Genomic DNA, 19,382 nt, shown 5'->3' with positions numbered 1-19,382 from the left:
GAGCCACCTCGCCCGGCCTCTACTTTGGTTTTTTAAGATCTTTTAATTTTTTTCAGTAGTTCTCAAAACATTTAGGTTTCTCTACACAATTAAAAATTGAGGATCTCAGAGTTTTTGTTCATTTTGGTTTTATCTATTGATGTTTACTATTTTATAAGTTAAAACTGCGAAAATTTAAAATTACTTATTTTAAAATAACAAACCTGGGCCGGCCACAGTGACTTATGCCTATAATCCCAGCACTTCAGGAGGCCGAGGTGGGCAGATTGGTTGAGCCCAGGAGTTTGAGACCAACCTGGGCAACGTGATAAAACCCCATTTCTATTAAAAAAATACAAAAATTAGCCGGGTGTGGCGGCGCGTGCCTCTAGTCCCAGCTATTCGAGAGGCTGAGGTGGGAGAATCACTTGAGCCTGGGAGGTGGAGGCTGCAGTGAGCTGTGATCTTGTCACTGCACTCCAGCCTGGGTGACAGACTGAGACCTTGTCTCAAACAAACAAACCTATTACATATTAACATAAATAACATTTTTAGAAAAAATAAGTATTTCCAAAAAAATGTTAATGCAAAGAGTGGCACTGTGTCGCCATTTTACAAATGTCTTTAATGTCTGGCTTAATAGAATATGGCTGGGTACATATAACTGCTTTTGCATTCAGGTAATTATAGGTATTCTTCTTTGATACTTCATCAAAACTCAACAGGTGATAGTTTCCTTGAAAGGTTAGTTACATCATGGAATGCAAAGCCTTACCAGTGAACTCTGCATTCTGCTTCCCTAAAATCCACTGGTCTGTCTTGCCCTTTGAATGGATCTTTTACCCATACATGATTTGATATCGTCAGGCTCTGGTGATTTGAAAATTGCTGATGTACTGAGTTACACAGATCTAAATGTTGACACATTTTGTTCTGTCGTATCAAAAAAGTAGTATTTATTAGTGACATCACTAATCTCATCAGAAAATCATTAAATGTTAGAAACCTTTTAGCAAGCCCACAATAAGGAGCAATACATTTTTCAAGATAATGTGTTTCTAATAATTTTTGTTTGAAAGCATGAATTTATCATTTTCAATATGTGCTATCAGAGCTTTCCTTAAAGTAACAGGCTTTGGTCTTGAGAAAATGTCTGCCAAATACCCAAGTCCAGATAACTAGTTTGTCATTCCTTCAAATAAAAATGGTGTTTCCTGAAGAAAACTGTCAGTTCAACTGGTGACTCAAATAATCACAAACGGTAGTCCATCCTTTTCCGTGGCTTCAGTAACCTGAGGTCAGCTGCAGTCTGAAAATATTACATGCAGTAAGCTATTTTGAGAGAGAGTTCACATTCGCATAGCTTTTATTACAGTATATCATTCTAATTGTTGTTAATCTCTTACTAGTTTATAAATTAAAGTTTATCATAGGTATGTATGTATAGGAAAAAAACATAGTATGTATAGGTCTCAGTACTATCAGAGGTTCAAGGCATCTACTGGGAATCTTGGAACGTATACCCCAGGGATAAGGGGGCATTGCTATGTGTGCTTTTCCCTGAGACATTTATCTGACTTTGTTATGCAGCAGAAGTATTTATGCATGCCTCTCATGTCATTGCCCAAAATATTAAAGAGATGTATATTCAAATGTCAAGATGTCATAAAACTAATCATTTTTACTGTCCTGGCAGAAAACTTTTTTTTTTTTTTTTTTTTTTTGAGACACTCACTCTCTTGCCCAGGCTGGAGTGCAGTGGCACAATCTCGGCTCACTGCAACCTCTGCCTTCCAGGTTCAAGTGATTCTCCTGCCTCAGCTTCCTGAGTAGCTGGGATACAGGCACGCGCCACCATGGCCGGCTAGTTTTTGTATTTTTAGTAGAGACAGGGTTTCACCATATTGGCCAGGCTGGTCTCGAACTCCTGACCTTGTGATCTGCCCGCCTCAGCCTCCCAAAGTGCTGGGATTATAGATGTGAGCCACCACGCCTGGCCTATGGCTGACCATTCTTAAGTGAAACTGGCTTTTTTTTTTTTTTTTTTTTTTTGGAAACGAAGTCTCGCTCTGTCACCCAGGCTGGAGTGCAGTGGCGCAATCTCAGCTCACTGCAGCCTTCACCTCCCAGTTCAAGCGATTCTCCTGCCTCAGCCTCCCGAGTAGCTGGGATTACAGATGTGCACCACCATGCCTGACTAATTTTTATATATATATATATATATATTTTTTTTTTTTTTTTGTAGAGTTGGGGTTTCACCATGTTGGTGAGGCAGGTCTCAAACTCCTGGCCTCAAGTGATCCACCCACCTCAGCCTCCCATAGTGCTGGGATTACAGGCATGGGAATCCCATGGGATTACACCCAGCCCTTTTTTTTTTTTTTTTTTTCCAAATCAAACAGCTACAGTTTGGTGCTGCCGCCTCAATTTGTTCTAAAGGCTAGCAGTTTACCCACCATTGCTTGTGCAAAGGTCAACACGATGAAAAAGACAAATAATGACTTAAAACAGTTTTGACTTTGCAGACCCTTTAGAAAAACTACTATTATTCTAAAACAGAAATCATGGGTCAGTGATTCAGTAGTTGTTTGAGAACTGTTTTTATTGCTCTGAAAATGTCCATTAAGTTGTTAGCCTTATGGGGTCTTGAGCCACGTTGAGGGTGGTTAGTATTCAGAGTAAGATGATTCAGCCCTGGCATGGTGGGGAGGAGTTCAAGCTCTGGAATGAGACTGGGGTTTTCTTGGGGAAGTCCTTTAACCTCAGTTTTTCTCATCGCGAAAATAATCATCATAATAAAATCTGCCTCATTTATTTTAAGGTTCAACTAAGTAAAAATAAAATGCAGTTGTCCCTCACTATCTGTGGGGATCCCAGGACCCCCTCCTCAGATGCTCAAGGTTCTGATATAAAATGGTGTAGCATTTGCATTTAGCCTTGGGAATCCTTCTGGATACTTTAAATCATCTTATGATACTTGATACAATATAAATGGCTGTGTAACTAGTTGTTAGACTGTGTTGTTTAGGGAATAATGACAGGCAAAAAAGTCTGACATGTTCAACACAGACACAATTTAAAACACACACACACACACACACACACACACACACACACACACACACACACACACACACACATATTCAATTGGAGGTGAGTTCTGGCCATGGATTCAGAACCACAGATCCAGAGGGCCGGCTGTACTCGACTCAGTATGTCTGGTGTGTGTTCAGTAGCATTGGCTGAACTCACCATCACTTCCAGTTCCACCTGTGCACACTTCCCAGGCTGGTCATACCATGTTGTCGGCCTGTTTTGGAAGAGCAGATTCCACGTTTTAAACTGGAGTGCTCTCAGAAGAGCAGTCATAAAGGTGAGGGGACTCAAAAGCACATCACCTGAGGGAAAGGTAGAGCTGGAAGACAGAAGACTCGGGAAGAGCCGGGGTTGCGCTCTGGTGTTTGAAGGTCTGCTGAGGGAAAGGCTAAGGCAGCCTGAGGCAGACCTGAAGCCGCGCGCAGAATTCCACAGAAGTTTACCTTCACATAACAAAGGACCTTTTGTGATCTCCGGCCAAAAGTGGGTTGAGCTGTTTCATAAGGTAGTGAGCTCCCTGTTTCTAGAGGTTTTTCAGGCAAGTTTTTTTTTTTTTTTTTTTTGACAGAGTCTCTCTCTGTCGCCCAGGCTGGAGTGCAGTGGCTCGATCTCGGCTCACTGCAAGCTCCACCTCCCAGGTTCACGCCATTCTCCTGCCTCAGCCTCCCGAGTAGTACCTGGGACTACAGGCGCCCGCCACCACACCTGGCTAATTTTTTGTATTTTTAGTAGAGACGGGGTTTCACCGTGTTAGCCAAGATGGTCTCCATCTCCTGACCTCGTGATCCGCCTGCCTCGGCCTCCCAAAGTGCTGGGATTACAGGTGTGAGCCACCACACCCGGCCTCCAGGCAAGTTGTAAGAAACGACTTGTCATCAACATCATAAAATCTGTTGGTAGAGGTTGGATTAAACTCCAAGGAGTTCCCTGGGAACCCCCCAGGAAAGGACTTGGGCATTATACATAAGTAAAGTTGAGTATTCTCTAACTTTATTATCTGATGACTTTAAAATATGCACAGACTGGAATTGCCCTGGTTTTTATTGCTCTGATGTTTGGGGTTACGTGTGAGCACAGAGTCCCATGTTTGGGAGCGTGAGTAAGAACTAACTCTGGCCCACCTGGGCAGGGAGCCTTGGTCCTGTCCTTTAGGTTGGGGCAGCAGGGATTGGGCTCTGCGGGTGCTGAGTTTGCCCCAAACTAGTGAACAGGAGATTTGAGAAGGAGGCTGGGCGTTGCATAGGAAACAAGCTTTGTTTCCTATGTTCCATTATTTTTTTGTCTCTAACTTCAAGTTTCTGATCTTGTCTCTTCGGTGAGCAGCAAATTAACAGGAGGTGGCACTGCTGTTCTGGAAAAAGAGCAGACGTGACAGTCCTGGGGCCAGCACCTCACTCCGGGAAAGGAGTGCCTGGTGGCTGAAGTGCTTCCTCCCCCTGTTTACCTTTGGCACCCAAGCATCCCTTTCGCCACTCTCCTTTGTACGTTTTTACCTCGGTTGCTCTGGACGGTTTCCCTTGTTTATTTTTTTCTCCACTCCTACAGTTCCTGTGGATGAAGCTGTTTCCATTCACTCACTGTCCCTGACACACCCTTCCTTTGAAAACAAACATGGGGATTGAGAGCCTGGAGCAAGAAAGATGGAGCAGCCTATTGCCAGCTAACTGGGAGGGACTGGGATCGCCGGCCTCCCTGAGGTGCTGATCTAGGAAAAGATCTAGATCTCACGCTCTGATCTAGGAAAAGAATCCTCCCAGCCCAGGAGTGCACATCTGTGAAAACAAAATTCCGTCTTCTGGGTCAAGGAGGTGGCATCAGGTGGGGGTTGGGGGGAATTGTTCTGGCATTTTTTAAAAAGGCGTGTATAACCCCAGTTAAGAGAAGACATTTTTAAAATTCTTAGATCCCTAAAGTAGTACTAAAATGTGGAGCTCACAAACAATTTAGAGCTGGTCTGGTGGACTTGTGATCCGAAGACCTGGGTTGTGCCCTGGCCTGGCTTCCCTCTGGCCGTGGAACCACAGGCCTGTAACTTAAGCTTCACTCGGCTCCATTTGGGCAGTCAGGGCCGTGAAACCCCCTTTGCAAGGTGGTTGTGACTGCGGCGTGAGAGAATGTACATGAAGGTGCTTTTCGCAGTATACAATGCACTCGTTAGCAGTGCTTGGCCTTTTCAGTGTAACTAAGTCTGATTATACGCCCTTATCCTGTAGGTTAGAAGGCGCCACGATTTCTCGGCTCACTGCCCTTCATGTCTCCATAGTTTTTCACTATGGAGACCTGCAGCATAGTGACCTCCGGAACGAAAAGAAATGCCTAATGGCTGAGTGTGGTAGCTCACGCCTGTAATCCCAGCACTTGGGGATGCCCGAGGCAGGAGAATTGCTTGAGCACAGGAGTTTGAGACCAGCCTGGGCAACATGGTGAAACCCGTCTCTACAGAAACTACAAAAGTTAGCCAGGCATGGTGGTGTGTGCCTGTAGTCCCAGCTACTTGGGAGGCTGAGATGGGAGGATCATTTGATCCTGGGAGGCAGAGGTTGCTGTGAGCCGAGATCTGCACCACTGCACTCCAGCCTGGGCAGCAAACCAAGACCCTGTCTGAAAAAAAGAAGAAAAAATGCCTAACGAATGGTTCTGTTTCTTATGTCATTAGCTTCAGACACTAAGTATTACTGTCCTCACAATTCAGTAGCTGCTTAAAAAAATAATATGTGTAAGTGTGTGTGGTATGTGACATGTGGAGTAAGGCTGTGTTTCCTGTAACAGTTTTGTTAAATATCCTGTGGCACCTTTGTGAGTTTGCTGGGTTACCCCAGGTAGTAGTCTGGGAACTGTGGCAGTAGATTGTCTTAAGAGTTCCAGAGTGGGGGCCTTGACAAGTCCTCACTTAGCCTCCTCTGGAGGCCCAGCCGGGTGAGTGGTTCTCTGCCTCAGTGGCTATTCATACCCATCCTGAAGAAGACCAGGTCTCCCAGTTGACGGGAGTTACTGACTCACAGTCTAGACGAGGATTTGTATTGGGCAGAACTGACTCGGTAATTCCCTCACCCACTCTCCTCTCAACTCCTTCCCACTGTCCTTGCATTACTCCTGATCTTTTGAAGTACCAGAATCAAATATCTGAAAACTGCCTAAGGGGCTAATCTCCCAGGAATTTGTTGTTGACTGCTGATTATAGGAAGAACTTTGAGGAGCCTGCCAGCAATTGCATGCGGGCAGCACTGCAGGTTGAAATCTTATATTCTTTTTATTGAACACAGACCCAGAACACGGGCAGCTTCTGCAGGATTGCTGCAGAGCACAGGTGTTTCCCATCTGGGCTCCTGGTATATTTGCTGCCCTTCCAAGTCTCTGGGATCTGAAAGGAAGATGCTGTTGCTTTTCATAAACAAGCAGCAAAGGGTTGCATTCCTCCTGATATTGAAGGATATTTAGGAGGGTATGTGATGTGGTATGAGATAGGAGCCCCGAGTCCTTTTGCAGCATTGCAAACAGGTTGTTTGTGTGCCTTTGTTGATGCGCTGCTGGCGAGCCCTGACAACTGAGAATTACTCTGCAGAACGAAAGAGCAAACTTGAGCTCTCAGAGCTTAAGCTTGGACTTTTTTTTTTAATGGACAGAGTTATTTTTTTATAAAAATATAAAATGTTTTTATATTGTGTTTATTTTTGTTTTTGTCAAGTTATTGTAGCAAGAGTATTTTGCAAAAGGAAAAAAAAAATCCCCTAATCCCATGATGCTAACCATACGACCATTTTTTTTTTTTTTTTGAGACGGAGTTTCACTCTTGTTGCCCAGGCTGGAGTGCAGTGGTGTGATCTCAGCTCACTGCAATCTCCACCTCCTTGGTTCAAGCGATTCTCCTGCCTCAGCCTCTCGAGTAGCTGGGATTACAGGTGTGCACCACCACACCCGGCTAATTTTGTATTTTTCAGTAGAGATGGGTTTCTCCATGTTGGTCAGGCTGGTCTTGAACTCCTGACCTCAGGTGATACACCTGCCTCGGCCTCCCAAAGTGCTGGGATTACAAGCGTGAGCTGGGATTACGGGTGCAAGCCACTGCACCCGGCCTCATACAACCATTTTTATTCTTCTTTTGTGTTTGCCTATAATAACATATGTTTTGCATCCAGCTTTGTCTCTATCTATATATAAACATTTTCAGTGTTGCTGTACTGTATAATTATAATAGCAATATGACACAAATGAACAGTTAAAAACAAACACTGAAGAATTGTATGGCATATGAGGCTGGGCGCGGTGGCTCATGCCTGTAATCCCAGCACTTTGGGAGGCCAAGGTGGGCGAATCACGAGGTCAGGAGATCAAGACCATCCTGGCCAACATAGTGAAACCCCCGTCTCTACTAAAAATACAAAAATTAGCCGGGCATGGTGGCACGTGCCTGTAATCCCAGCTATTCAGGAGGCTGAGGCAGGAGAATCACTTGAACCAGGGAGTCGGAAGTTGCGGTGAGCCGAGTTCACGCCACTGCACTCTAGCCTGGTGACACAGTGAGACTTCGTCTCAAAAAAAAAAAAAAGAAGAAGTGTATGGTATATGAGTTATATCTCAATAAAGCTGCTGTAAGAATTTTTTTTTTTTTTTTTTTTTTGAGACAGAGTCTCACTCTGTCGCCCAGGCTGGAGTGCAGTGGTGTGATCTCAGCTCACTGCAACCTCCCTCCCGGGGTTCAAGCAATTCTCCTGTCTCAGCCTCCCCAATAGCTGGGACTACAGGTGCACACCACCATGCCTGGCCAATTTTTGTATTTTTTTAGTAGAGCTGGGATTTCACCATGTTGGCCAAGCTGGTCTCGGACTCCTGACCTCAAATGATCTGCCTGCCTCAGCCTCCCAAAGTGCTGGGATTACAAGCATGAACCATGGTGCTTGGTAAAAAATAAAAATAAAAAATAATAATAATAATAATTTTTAAAATATTCCAAATGGAGATTTTTTTAAAAACCCATTGAGATCTACCAACTTTTGTTCTAGTAGTGACACCAGTCATTAGCCCCACAGATTTTCACATCATTTCCCTCATTCTCATATTTTCTTCAGCTATATAAGTTAAATCCAGAAATAAGCACGTTACACTAGCAAAATCTGAATGGGTTTTTATAATTGAATGCTATGTCTGCAGTTTCCCTCTAATGAAGTTCTCTGATGAACAGGAAATGGGCCATGTTCTTTACTTGGGTCAGAAGGAATAACTCGTTCTTTAAGCTCATGTTCTTATTGGAAGTCCACATGGTTGTTCCCCCAGGAAGGGAGAAGAGCTGGGTAGAGTTCAGGATTTGGTAGCATTTTTTCTGTGAGTCCCCAGGAAGTCTCTAGGCTAAGGACAGGGTGGTAGCACCCACGGTTTGTGTGATTAAGCCTGCAGGACCAACCCTTTCAAACAAGTTAACTCAGATGTGACTCACTGGGGCCCCATGGACTCTAGATCTGTTTCCCCTGATCGTCATAGCTGAAAGATAATAATTCTGGCTGTCTTCCTTTAAGTCCAGGGTTTTAATACCTGCTTCACTCTGACCTGCTAGAGAATCATTCCTGGAGGGGTGCTTTTCCTTCTTGGTCTTCACTGTTGGCTTACCCAGTGGTTGAACCAACAGCTTCCTAGAAACCGCTACCCTTTGCAGCCTCTTAGTCTAGAGGGAGAAGGTGGGAAGTTGGGAATAACTGGATAACTGGGCTTTTGAGCCAAACAGATTTGGCCTTGAATTTCAACATTGCCATTTATTGGGTAAGCTGCTTCATTGTGTTTTACCTCAGTTTACTCATGTGCAAAATGGAAATAATAATGTCTGCCTCATAGGGTTATTGTGAGACTTGAATAGTGTAGGTTAGCTTGTAGTGGGTTCTACGTTTAGGGTGTCATGTGGGATGCTATGTGAGTGGGAGAGTATATGCTTCATCCTTCCATCCTGTTTTATTAGTCCACCTGCCCCTGTGTTCTGTCTCCCATACCCTGTAATCTTTTGAGTGCTGATTAGAAGGGAACAGAATTACAGTATGACTCACCCAGGACCAGAGAAGGAAATGGCCCTTGACCATTGCTGGTTTGTGAGCCATCCACCACCCTTCTCTTGGAAGTTGTAATGTGGGCCTTGAACTATTGAGAATGCCCAAGCCTATGTAGCATTTGGCACTTCCCTGCGCTCAACACGATGGATGGTCTTCTTTAGGCTTTTCCTCAACAACACTAGGGTTGCCTTGCACAGCTGGGAGACATGGAATTTCCAGAAGCTCGTGGAGTGGCTGTGCTGGGGAGAACCTACCCCAGCCTGAGGTCTAGGGTTCTGGGGGTTCTAGGGGCCTGCTGGGTGGTAACCGGATCTGAGCAGGAGTCAGAAAGGCAGGCAGGCCATGAAAGTCACTCTTCAATTGTCGCAAGGGAAGGAAATCCAAGCCTGCTTTGGCTTTGTCCTGCCACCTTCCAGGGAAGGCGTCACTACATCATAAGCTGAACACTGCTGGTAGAAGCGCTGGTAGTTGTTGGAAGTTGTGATCTCATGCAAAGGGGAACAATGACCATTATTCTCCCTCTGACCCCTCCTTGGCTCCATTGCACTGCCAGAGGGGCCTTCTTGATGGCAGTTGATCCAAGTAACCTGAAGCTGAGACTCCCAGAAGCCCCACCTCACTCCTGTGGTTCCACAGCCCACAGGAAGCCACCGCGTGTCTGGTACACCCTCCCGTCAGCCGTGCAAGCCCCAACATACCTCCTTCCCTTCAGGCCAGATGCCATGGATTGCTAACTGAGGTGTGGCTGGGCCCCTCCTTCTCCATCTGGGACTCATTTTTTTGAAATTATATGATGCAGAGAACTGCCTGTCCTTAGGGATCCAGCACTTCCGACCTTCGTTCTGTATTTTCATCCATGTCTCCTGAAATGCTGCTGTGTGATTTCTGGGTTCGATAGGATTTTGCTCATTTCTATTCCTAACTTTGGAGTTAGGTAAATATTTTCCGGGCTGTGCTTTAAAGATGCTTGCCTTCTTTTTGGCCCTGTAAGTAACTCAGTCTCCTTCCTACTGGTGTCGATGATGACCAGTTTGCATTTCTGCCACCCTGACTTTCAGGGACTGTGAGTATATTTGCCTGAGATGTTGATGTAACTAACTCCTCGGCTTGTCGGCCAGCCTCTCAGATGGAATGCTTTTGTAATTTGGTAGCCATGTAGAGTTGTGTGCCTTCCAGACTTGCATTGTCAACCTCACAAAGCTGTCTCTTTTGTCCTTGTCTGTCTCCAGGCTCCCCCCAACCCCCCAAATATATCAACCTAAAGCACAGAGATACTGTTCTTGTGGGAAGCCTTGAAGGGAAAAAGCCTGTCCTGGCCTCACCACCAAGGGCTTGACTCAGATCCTTGGTGTGAGGCAAACTCTGGACCTAGATAGACCCGTTCCTGACACTCTGGGGATAAGACAAAAAGGGAATGGCCCTCTCTGACCATCTTCTGTAACTTTCAAGAAACCAAAAATCTTGAAGTGTTTTGAATCAAATGTAGATTGTACTTGGAATAGTCGGATAACAAAAGTCTCCCTTGGAAATAGCTCCCTGCATTTACATTGAAGTCTAGTTGGTTGTAACATGTTCCATGTAACAACATCAGGAGCCATGCTGAGCCACGTGGGCTTTGTAAATTTAGCCAGATTTTTCAAATAGAGAAACTGTTTCCCTTCCTCCTCCCTACCTTGTCTTCAGTCTACAAGGCCAATTCTATAGCCGGCTTAATAAGTCTTGGCAAACTCCTGTTTCACCCATTCCTATAGAAACCTTCTATGGTTGGGGCTGGGCGCGGTGGCTCACGCCTGTAATCCCAGCACTTTGGGAGGCCGAGGCAGGCAGATCATGAGGTCAGGAGATCGAGACCATCCTGGCTAACAAGGTGAAACCCCGTCTCTACTAAAAATACAAAAATTAGCCAGGCGTGGTGGCGGGCGCCTGTAGTCCCAGCTACTCTGGAGGCTGAGGAAGGAGAATGGCGTGAACCCTGGAGGCGGAGCTTGCAGTGAGCCGAGATTGTGCCACTGCACTCCAGCCTGGGCAACAGAGCGGGACTCCATCTCAGGAAAAAAAAAGAAAAAAAGAAACCTTCTGTGGTTGGGAGCAGAGCCTTCACGTCAGCAAGTGGTCTAAGCAAAGGCAACCCCAGTGTGTCCCAAAGGGCCTCACCAACTTCCGCCCATTTTTCTGATAAATTGAGTGTTTCCATTCCCAGGCAGGCAGTGTGCCCACGGCAGTGGCTCAGTCCTGGCCAACAGGATACAACTAAAGGAAATGTGCTAGCAATGGGCTTTCTCCAGGGCTCTCCAGTGGGGGTGGCTGGCATCTGGCCTCTGGGGTGGGATGTTCCCATGCAGCATTGGGTTTGGAGGCTTTGCTGAGCTGTTGACAGCTCTCACTCCTAGCCCCCAACCATGTCTCTGTTAAACCAACATCATTTTATTCTGGAACTTGGAGGTATTTTATAAAGGTAATCCAACATTGTTGCTTTCTTGGCAACCTGAAGTGACTCACATTGATCTCAGAAAACCTTGTTTTGACTATTACTTCGATGCCCCCACAAGAGGGTTTCTGGAGGATGGCATAGCAGTTGTTCTGAAGCAGCTGTATTGCCTGATGGTTAAGAGCACAGTTTCGTGGGACTGTTGTGAAAAATGAGATTCTTAATTGAAGAGCTTAGCATAATACCTAAACTTATTCCCCTAGATTGAGTTTTCATATTTTATCCTCAATGCTTGGCCCATTGCTTGGTGTATAAAACATGCTCAATAAATTATCTGTGGAAAAAATAAATGAATTAACTATACAGTAATTTTTTTTGTCTTAGGATTTAGGAGCATTAGGCCCAGTGTTCAGAAAGAGGATGCAGGGCCAGATGTGGTGGCTCACACCTGTAATCCCAGCATTTTGGGAGGCTGTGGCAGGAGGATTGCTTGAGCCTACGAGTTCAAGACCAGCCTGGGCAACATAGTGAGACCCCATCTATACAAAAAATTTAAAAATTAGCCAGCCATGGTGGTGCATGCCTGTAATCCCAGCTACTTGGGAGGCTGAGGCAAGAGAATTGCTTGAGCCCAGGAGGTCAAGGCTGCAATGAGCTATGATTGCGCCAGTGTACTCCAGCGTGTGTGACAGAGTGAGACCCTGTCTCAGGAAAAAAAAAAAAAAAAAGGATGATGCAGAAAGATGAACAAAGAATTGGGTTTGAAATTTTTTTGTAATTCAGCGTTGGTGTCCCCTCCCCACCTTCTCCTGCCCCTTGGCAGACTTTTATTGCAAGCCTAGCCCTTTTGTTAGCTGCTCTTCTGCTGCCTGTCCGTCTGACATTTCTAGTGCATCTACACATGAAACTCACTGTGGAGTTGACCAGGCTGGGAGTCTGAAGTTAAAACATAACAGCTGAAGGTAGGTGTGGAACCTAAACTTGACAGAAGACAAACTGACAGTGTTTGGTGGGTGTGGGTGTGTGTGTGTGTGTGTGTGTGACAGAGAGAGAGAGGTCAGTGCTTGAGCACCTTCTGTGGACCGGGCTGACTGTTAGAGATGGTGATTTTTGTGAGTACACAGAGTAGAGTAGTTTGTCTTCATCGGCCAGGTGGGCATGAGGGTAGAGGAAGGCTTGCCTGGGCTGGGCTGAGGCCTACATGGGGCTTTCTAGGCAGGAGTGGGGAGAAGGCGATTTCAGGGAGCAGGCGTTGCAAAGATCCTGGGTGCAGAAAGGGGAGGAAGAGGCTGAAATGGGCAGCAGGGAATCCTCAAGGCTCGTGGGCCACAGTGAGGATCTGTTTTTAAGGAGCTATTGTGCTCGTGAAGTGAGATCTCATCAGGCCATGGGCTGTCCCAGGTCTGAGAGAATAAAGGTTTGAAAGGAGTCATTTTACTAATCTGCCTCCCTAGCTGCCATGTACTTGTAAGATGCAAGATTACATTGCCCAACAGGAAACCCCCAGTCTGTAGCATTCTTGCCCGTGGCCTCGGGGCTGGCTGCCCTGTGCCCCTGTTCAGAGTGCTTTCTCTGTGCCCACTGCTCCCGAAGCTGGAAAGAAAACATGACGTTTAGATTTGGCGGGATCTAGATGCTGGCGGCTGCCTTTGTGGAACTCAAGTTTGACACTGGAGCTTTGTGGGGCCGGTTCCAGGAAGGATTGAGGAAGCATTGTTGGCTGTAAATAAACCTCCATTCTCTTACTCAGGACTTGGTACTTCTCTGCTGAGTAAATCCTCCCAGCTCAAATGGCAGCTTGTCCAGTTTCGTGGGTCTATATTGTTGTTACTTCTTCCTGCGCTCCAGTCAGCTTCATCAGTGGCTGGACTTTTGTATTCTCTGCAGGAGGAACCATATTCCATGTTCTGTAATTCTTGAGAACCGGGCCCCTGCCACTGACCTACAGTTGCATCTTCCAAGTCTCAGTCACAGTTGGTTAAGAAACCAAATTGGCAGGTTGAGATCACTATTCTTCTCCAGGGACAGCCCCCAGTGTGCCGCAGCCGCCTCCTGCTCTGGTTGTTGCGCCTTTAGTCTCAGGTGGGGTCTGGGTGGATGAGGGGTGCAGGCAGAGGAGGAGACCTCGGCTCTGATTGGTGTCCTCCACCAGCTCAGCGTTTAAACCATACTTCTTCTTTCCTCCTTTCTGTTTTCTAACTTGGCTTTTGTTTTTGTCTTTTCGTTTTTCCTTGTATCTTTTTTTTTTTTTTTTGGAGACAATCTTGCCCTTTCAGGCTGGAGTGCAGTGGCGCAATCTCGGCTCACTGCAACCTCCACCTCTCAAGTAGCTGGGATTACAGGCATGCACCACCATGCCCAGCTAATTTTTGTATTTTTAGTGGAGAGGAGGTTTTACCATGTTGTCCAGGCTGGTCCCAAACTCCTGGCCTCAAGTGATCTGCCCACCTCAGCCTCCCAACGCGCCCAGCCTGTTTTTCCTTGTGTCTTGATTGGAATTGAATGAGGGGGCTGAAGAGGTGGGCCTAGTCTTTTCTCCCAGGAACAGCCTTCCTTTCCTAGGTGAGGCGCTTTGTTTTCACCTTCCTTAGGAACTGGGTGAAAAGCCCTCAGCCTGTTCTGGCTGTGTGTTGTTGCTCATGTCTCTGGGCTGCGGGTTCTATGCCCTCTGGCTAATGTAGACAGATGCCTGGTGACTAGACATCCAGGATGAGCTCATTACTTTAACCAACTGAGAATTTCTACCTGAAGGCCAGTGGGTGGATTCATACGAGTCAAGACAGGTGTTTTCCTGTGCATTTCAAAACGCTGCTGGCGGGGAAGAGATGAACAGTGCTTTCTTGTTGCTTTTTGCTTGTATCCTCACAGCCCTTCTTTCCGCTTCCTGGCTCTTTAAGGGCATAGTGAGAATCTCCCCCAGAGCAGGTGGTATAACACCAGTGCCTTGAACGACTGGCAGTTTAATAATCGAGCCTTTCTTCCGTCTCCTTAATTCTGTCATTTAAAATATTTCAGTGGGAGAGAGGTGACTTCTATCAATTAAAAGATTTCAATGGGAGGGAGGTGAGGATTGAAAAATTACCTACCGGGTACAATGTTCACTTTCTGGGTGATGGGTACACTGGGAGCCCAAACCTTACTTATCATTACACAGTATATCCATGTAACAGACCTGCACATATACCACCAAATCTAAAATAAAATACTTTTTTTTTAAATTATAAAATAAATCGTTCATCACATGTTTTTTCTGACACATGGCTGGCTTCCATGATAACTGTCATGGGTGCTTGGTCCATTTTTCATACTAAATACCTCCTATCTGAGACATGACTGGTAAGAGGGCATCTCTTTAGGCCTGTCCTCCCTGTGGTGGAGGTCGTTATAGAGGCATATCATTACTGTTTGAATAGAGGTCACTTTTATTGGATGAAACTTGATTCAGTGGATGGTTGTGTGTAAATGGTACTAAAAAGCAGCTCTGGGGTATTTCAGGGTCTCCCTGTGTCACCCAGGCTGGAGTGCAGTGGCATGATCATAGCTCACTGCAGCTTTGACCTCCCAGACTCAGGTGATCTCTCCTCAGCCTCCCAAGTAGCTAGGACTACAAGCTGGTCTCAAACTCCTGGACTCAAGCAGTCAGGCCCACCTCAGCCTCTCAAAGTGCTGGGATTACAGGCGTGAGCCACTGCACCTGACCAAGCGAGCACTTTAGGATCCAGAGAACTTAGGTTGTTGTCTTTCTTCTTCAGGAGAAGCTCGGCACAGTGACAGAGGCACCCAGGGCTCAGCAAGCTCATGGCCCAGCTTGTTGGACTCAGAGGGCAGAAGAATCACATTCTAAACATGACAAGGTATAGCCAGCAGGAGGCAGATTCCCAGCTTGATTCTCCAGAGCCTTGTAGGTCCCAAGGGTGCCTATGACACCAGTGGGAATCTGAACCAACACAGACTCCACAGTCTTCTTAGGAGACCCTAGTGCAGCAGCGCTGGCCTCCTCCTGAGCGTGCACGCTTATATGGCTTCTGAGCTGGCCAGGCTACTTCATGCATTTGGTTTAATGGGTCCTCGTAAGGCAGGAGAATCTTCTTGAACTTGGAGTTGGGTCTGTGGTCCATCGGTCAGTACTTTGTTCAGAGGCACTGAGGGTGGGAAGGCCCATGGAGCTGGATTCTGCTGCTGGGAAGTTGGGTGGGCCTTGTTTCTGGGCCTCAGGTTCAGGACTGAATGAGAGTCCTCTTGTTGCGAGTTGAGGGTGTACTCTGGGCATGCCATGCCCTTTTTTTGTACTAAGAGGGTAGAAAAGCAAAGACCAGACTAGTTGGCAAATTGGAACCCAACTACCCAGTTTATTTATTTCTTAGGCGTAGAAGGAATAATTTAGGGGGAACTGAAGAGCCAACCTAAAGGAAAAAAATAAAATAAAGGGATAAAATACTTCCTGTGATTTTGCCCCATCATCTCTTTTCTTCCAGAGACATGACTCAACAACCTCAGCTGAGCCTGGCAGCACACACACCCCACACTCCTTTCCATCTCCAGGGTCACAAAAGCCACAAGAAGCCACGGGGAGGCTCCTGGCCTCTTACTTTACCTAAGGAGCCCCTGAAGTGGCAAGTGTGTTTCCCTTTGAAGAGCCATTGCATGTTTGGTGACTAACTTCCTGTGGCTTTGGGGTAGACATGGTAGACTCCTCGTGTGGGGATTGGGCCTCTGCAGTTCAGTCCATGAGAAGGGGTGGGTGTGGTATGGTCCGGAGCCTTGGGGAAGGGTGAGTGGGGGCTGGAGGGAGAGTTAACGAATGGTCAGTCCCTGTATGATCAGCCAGCTGGCGGGTGAGGGAGGAGCTGATGTTTTCCTACAATCAGCACCCAGAAAGCTGTTCTCTAGAGGGAAAATGTGAGGGCATTTTACAGTCCCATGTATTGTTACTAACACTCTTGAACACTGGTTTCCTGAGAGTCACTGCTACAAAGGGATTGTTGGTCCCCTGAGAGACTGGCAGTCTCTATAGGGCTGCTGATTTATGACTGCGGCAGTCTCTGTAGAGCCGCTGATGTATGACTGCAACCTGAAGTAGGTGTGGCAGTCCTCCAGGCGCGCCTCCCTGCCTGCTCCCAGCCTCCTCTTTGCCCACCTGATTGGCAGGGGGCAGTGGCTCGAAGAGATGGGTTGCTAAGCAGCCTGGCCTGGACGTGGTGCCCTGCCAGGTTGAATGAATAGCTGCAGTGTTCTGAGGAATGGGGAATTTGGCCCGTCCCAGCATCAGGAGGGACTTTCTGGAAAGGGGGCTAAGAGTGAGTCTAGGCTCAGTGTGGGGAACTGGGTGGCCTTCCTGGCACCTTCCTTTTGGAGCCGTGGCGTGGTGTGCCATGTCTGTGTAAGTGGAGCCTGCGGAGCTCTGCACCTGTCCTCGAAAAGGTCTTGTTGCAGGGTCTTCCTGTCTCATCTCCTCCCTCACTCATCAGCGGGAAAAGACATGGCGTCCAGCAACTTTCTGTGAACTCTGCCTCTGCTGTTTTGATGATTAGCACGTATGGCCCTTGAGATTGTTGATCTAACTGGCTTTGAGGGGCTGGGTGTCAGCAACCCAGAAATGGGGGAAACAGGTGTGTTCTTGCCATTTTACACTTGAGACAATGGAGGCAAGGGAAGACTTGTGACGGAGGGCTTGGACCGTGGCTTTCTCAGCGTTGATTTTGGTTTAGATGAAACATTTACTACGGAACAGTGAAATCCAGAAAACATCTAAGAAGCCTTTGCTCTCAGGTTTCTGCAGGACATGTGGATGTAGCTGTCATGGGACACTGTTTGCATTAGGGATTGGAGGAAGCTTTTCTTTGGAGGGAGTATAAAGCCAGTGTAAAGGGAGCTGAGAGCCAGAGAGAGACTTCCTTGAGCCTGGGGCCTCTCTGGGATCCCCATTCTGCCGCTTATTAAAGGTTCGCTGCATGCTTGCTCTGAGGTTCCATGAGCTGCCCCTTCATCCTCATGATGAAGCCTCCCTTCTTTGAACTAAAAATAGGAAGAGTATCTTGGGAGGAGCTAGTCTGCATTTTCATCTTGGGAGTCTGCTGTTACAAAGCAGTCACCTCTTGCTTCCTTGGTACCAGCGGTAGAGGTGATGTCTGGGCTGGCCGGGCCCTTGAGCTCTGCACTCCATTCAGGCAAGCTTCCTCAGACCCAGGGGAGAGCAACAGGCAGGGTATACGTTGCCCAGGTGGCCGCAGCAGGCTTGCTGGCTTGTGTTCTCCTCAGCGATGGTGGGTTTGGTCACTGAAAATGCGTGGAGGAGAGACCGGCGTGGGGCTCGAGCATCCGGCTGCTGCGATGCTGGAAGAAGAGGGTTCGGAGGCTCGGGGGTGCCAGAGGCCCCTGAAGCATCAGCTTACCCTTAGTGTTCCTGGCAGTGCTTTTACTTTTTCTCCTTCCTTAAAAATCCTGAGTGGTCTCAGTGGAGAGTAGCTGGCTCAGGAGCCCCAGTCTTACCTCCTCGTATTTGTTTCTCTTTTGCAGGATAATACAGAAGCAGAAAAGCGAGACCCCCAGGAACTCGTGGGTGAGTATTTCCTGGGGGCATGTTTCTCAGCCTTGCCCCTAGCAGCCTGGCTTCCAGCCATGCCAGGCCTGCCGTCCCACAGGGCTTCTGTCTGCTGTGTGCACCGTTGTCCCTTTGGCTCCCTCTCAGGGCTTTGGCATTTCCTAGGATGCCCGGGTGAGACGTCCAGGGAACAGTTCTTCTTTGGAAATCATATTTGTGGTGTGTTTTAATGGGCTTTGGTCGGTTGCCAGCGCTGTCAAGAGGGAATTCGGGGCCCCTCAGCTGGGAGCGTGTCTTGGTCTCTGCTTCCCCTAGTGCCCTGGGCTTGTCCTCTGTCTTTGCGACCCCTCCTCCCCCTCTCTGCTGGCATATGCATGCCGCTCAGGGAGTCAGCATGTGGCCTCTACTGGCACTTTGCTCTGTCCCCAGGCAGGAACATGCCTCACAGCCCTGGAGTCTGGGGCTCTTTGTGATTTGGGAGGAGCAGGGACACTATGTTTCTGGAAAACAGCACACATCATCCAAGTCCTGTGCTAGCCCCAGCCTTTTAATCCTTTTAGAAAGCCCCCCAGGTCCTTTCACGTGGCTCCCAAAGCCCGACCGGGGGGCAGTTCCCGGCATCTGAGTCAGAGCTCTTGGTGGGGTTGGCCCTCACTCTCTGTGGCAGCCATTACCGGCTCTCCTGTCCGTCCTGCTGATCTTCACAAACAGGCTTCTGCCTCCTGCGGTCTTGCCTCGGTGGCTCACTGACTCCAGCCCTGGGGGTTCTGAGCCCAGGGACCACCTGGAAGAGCTGCCCCAGTAGTCAGTCCTTCCCACCCAGGCTTCCTCCCAGTAGGGCCTTTCTGCTGGGAGTTCTGCTGCAGAGCCTGTTCTTCCTTTCCAGAACTAAAGGAGCTAGGAATCGTTCATTCTATTTGTCTTTTGAAGAAGGATTGGGTGGGAACACGGTAACGCTGAGCAGCCTAGACCCTCAGCAGGAGGGCCTTAATCCCTGGCTTCTCTGATGGAGTTTCAGTCTTTCAAATCCTATAAAAACCAGGATTTTCCTAAAACCTAGAGTTTGTTCTTTCGAAATTGGTGCCTTAGGGGTGCAACATTTGGCTTTGAGGGCAGAGGAAGCAGAGTGCGCATCTGCTGGGAAGCCGATGGCCTGCCCTAAGGGGGCGATCCACGGGTCGGGCGTGGACGGGAGCCTTGGCCTCTTATCCCCGCCATCACCCGAGCCGACCCTGCTGTTTACTGTGAGAAACTACACGGCCGGGGATCAGAGAGCAGCCTGTCACGTGCCGACACAGAGATGCCC

General features: G+C 47.6%; 1 protein-coding gene across 7 annotated transcripts in view; it reads left to right on the top strand.

Annotated features, from left to right (window-relative positions):
• The window catches only part of SAP30BP (SAP30 binding protein), a 40,836-nt gene that overhangs the window by 8,155 nt on the left and 13,299 nt on the right, over positions 1 to 19,382 (top strand). For 4 of the 7 annotated variants that reach the window (XM_004041024.5, XM_055388921.2, XM_063706093.1 and 1 more), the window contains one exon: positions 18,052 to 18,094. In XM_004041024.5, coding sequence (XP_004041072.1) covers positions 18,052 to 18,094 — 43 coding nt within the window. Of the gene's footprint in view, positions 1 to 15,287; positions 15,390 to 16,725; positions 16,916 to 18,051; positions 18,095 to 19,382 lie in introns of those variants that run through there. The other 3 variants (XR_002006017.4, XM_019027278.4, XM_055388922.2) reach the window with 2 other exon arrangements.

This window comes from Gorilla gorilla, chromosome 4, assembly GCF_029281585.2.
Source record: "Gorilla gorilla gorilla isolate KB3781 chromosome 4, NHGRI_mGorGor1-v2.1_pri, whole genome shotgun sequence".
NCBI lineage: Eukaryota > Metazoa > Chordata > Mammalia > Primates > Hominidae > Gorilla > Gorilla gorilla.
The sequence above is the reverse complement of the archived record's forward strand: the minus strand, read 5'-3'. Positions and strand labels throughout refer to the sequence as shown.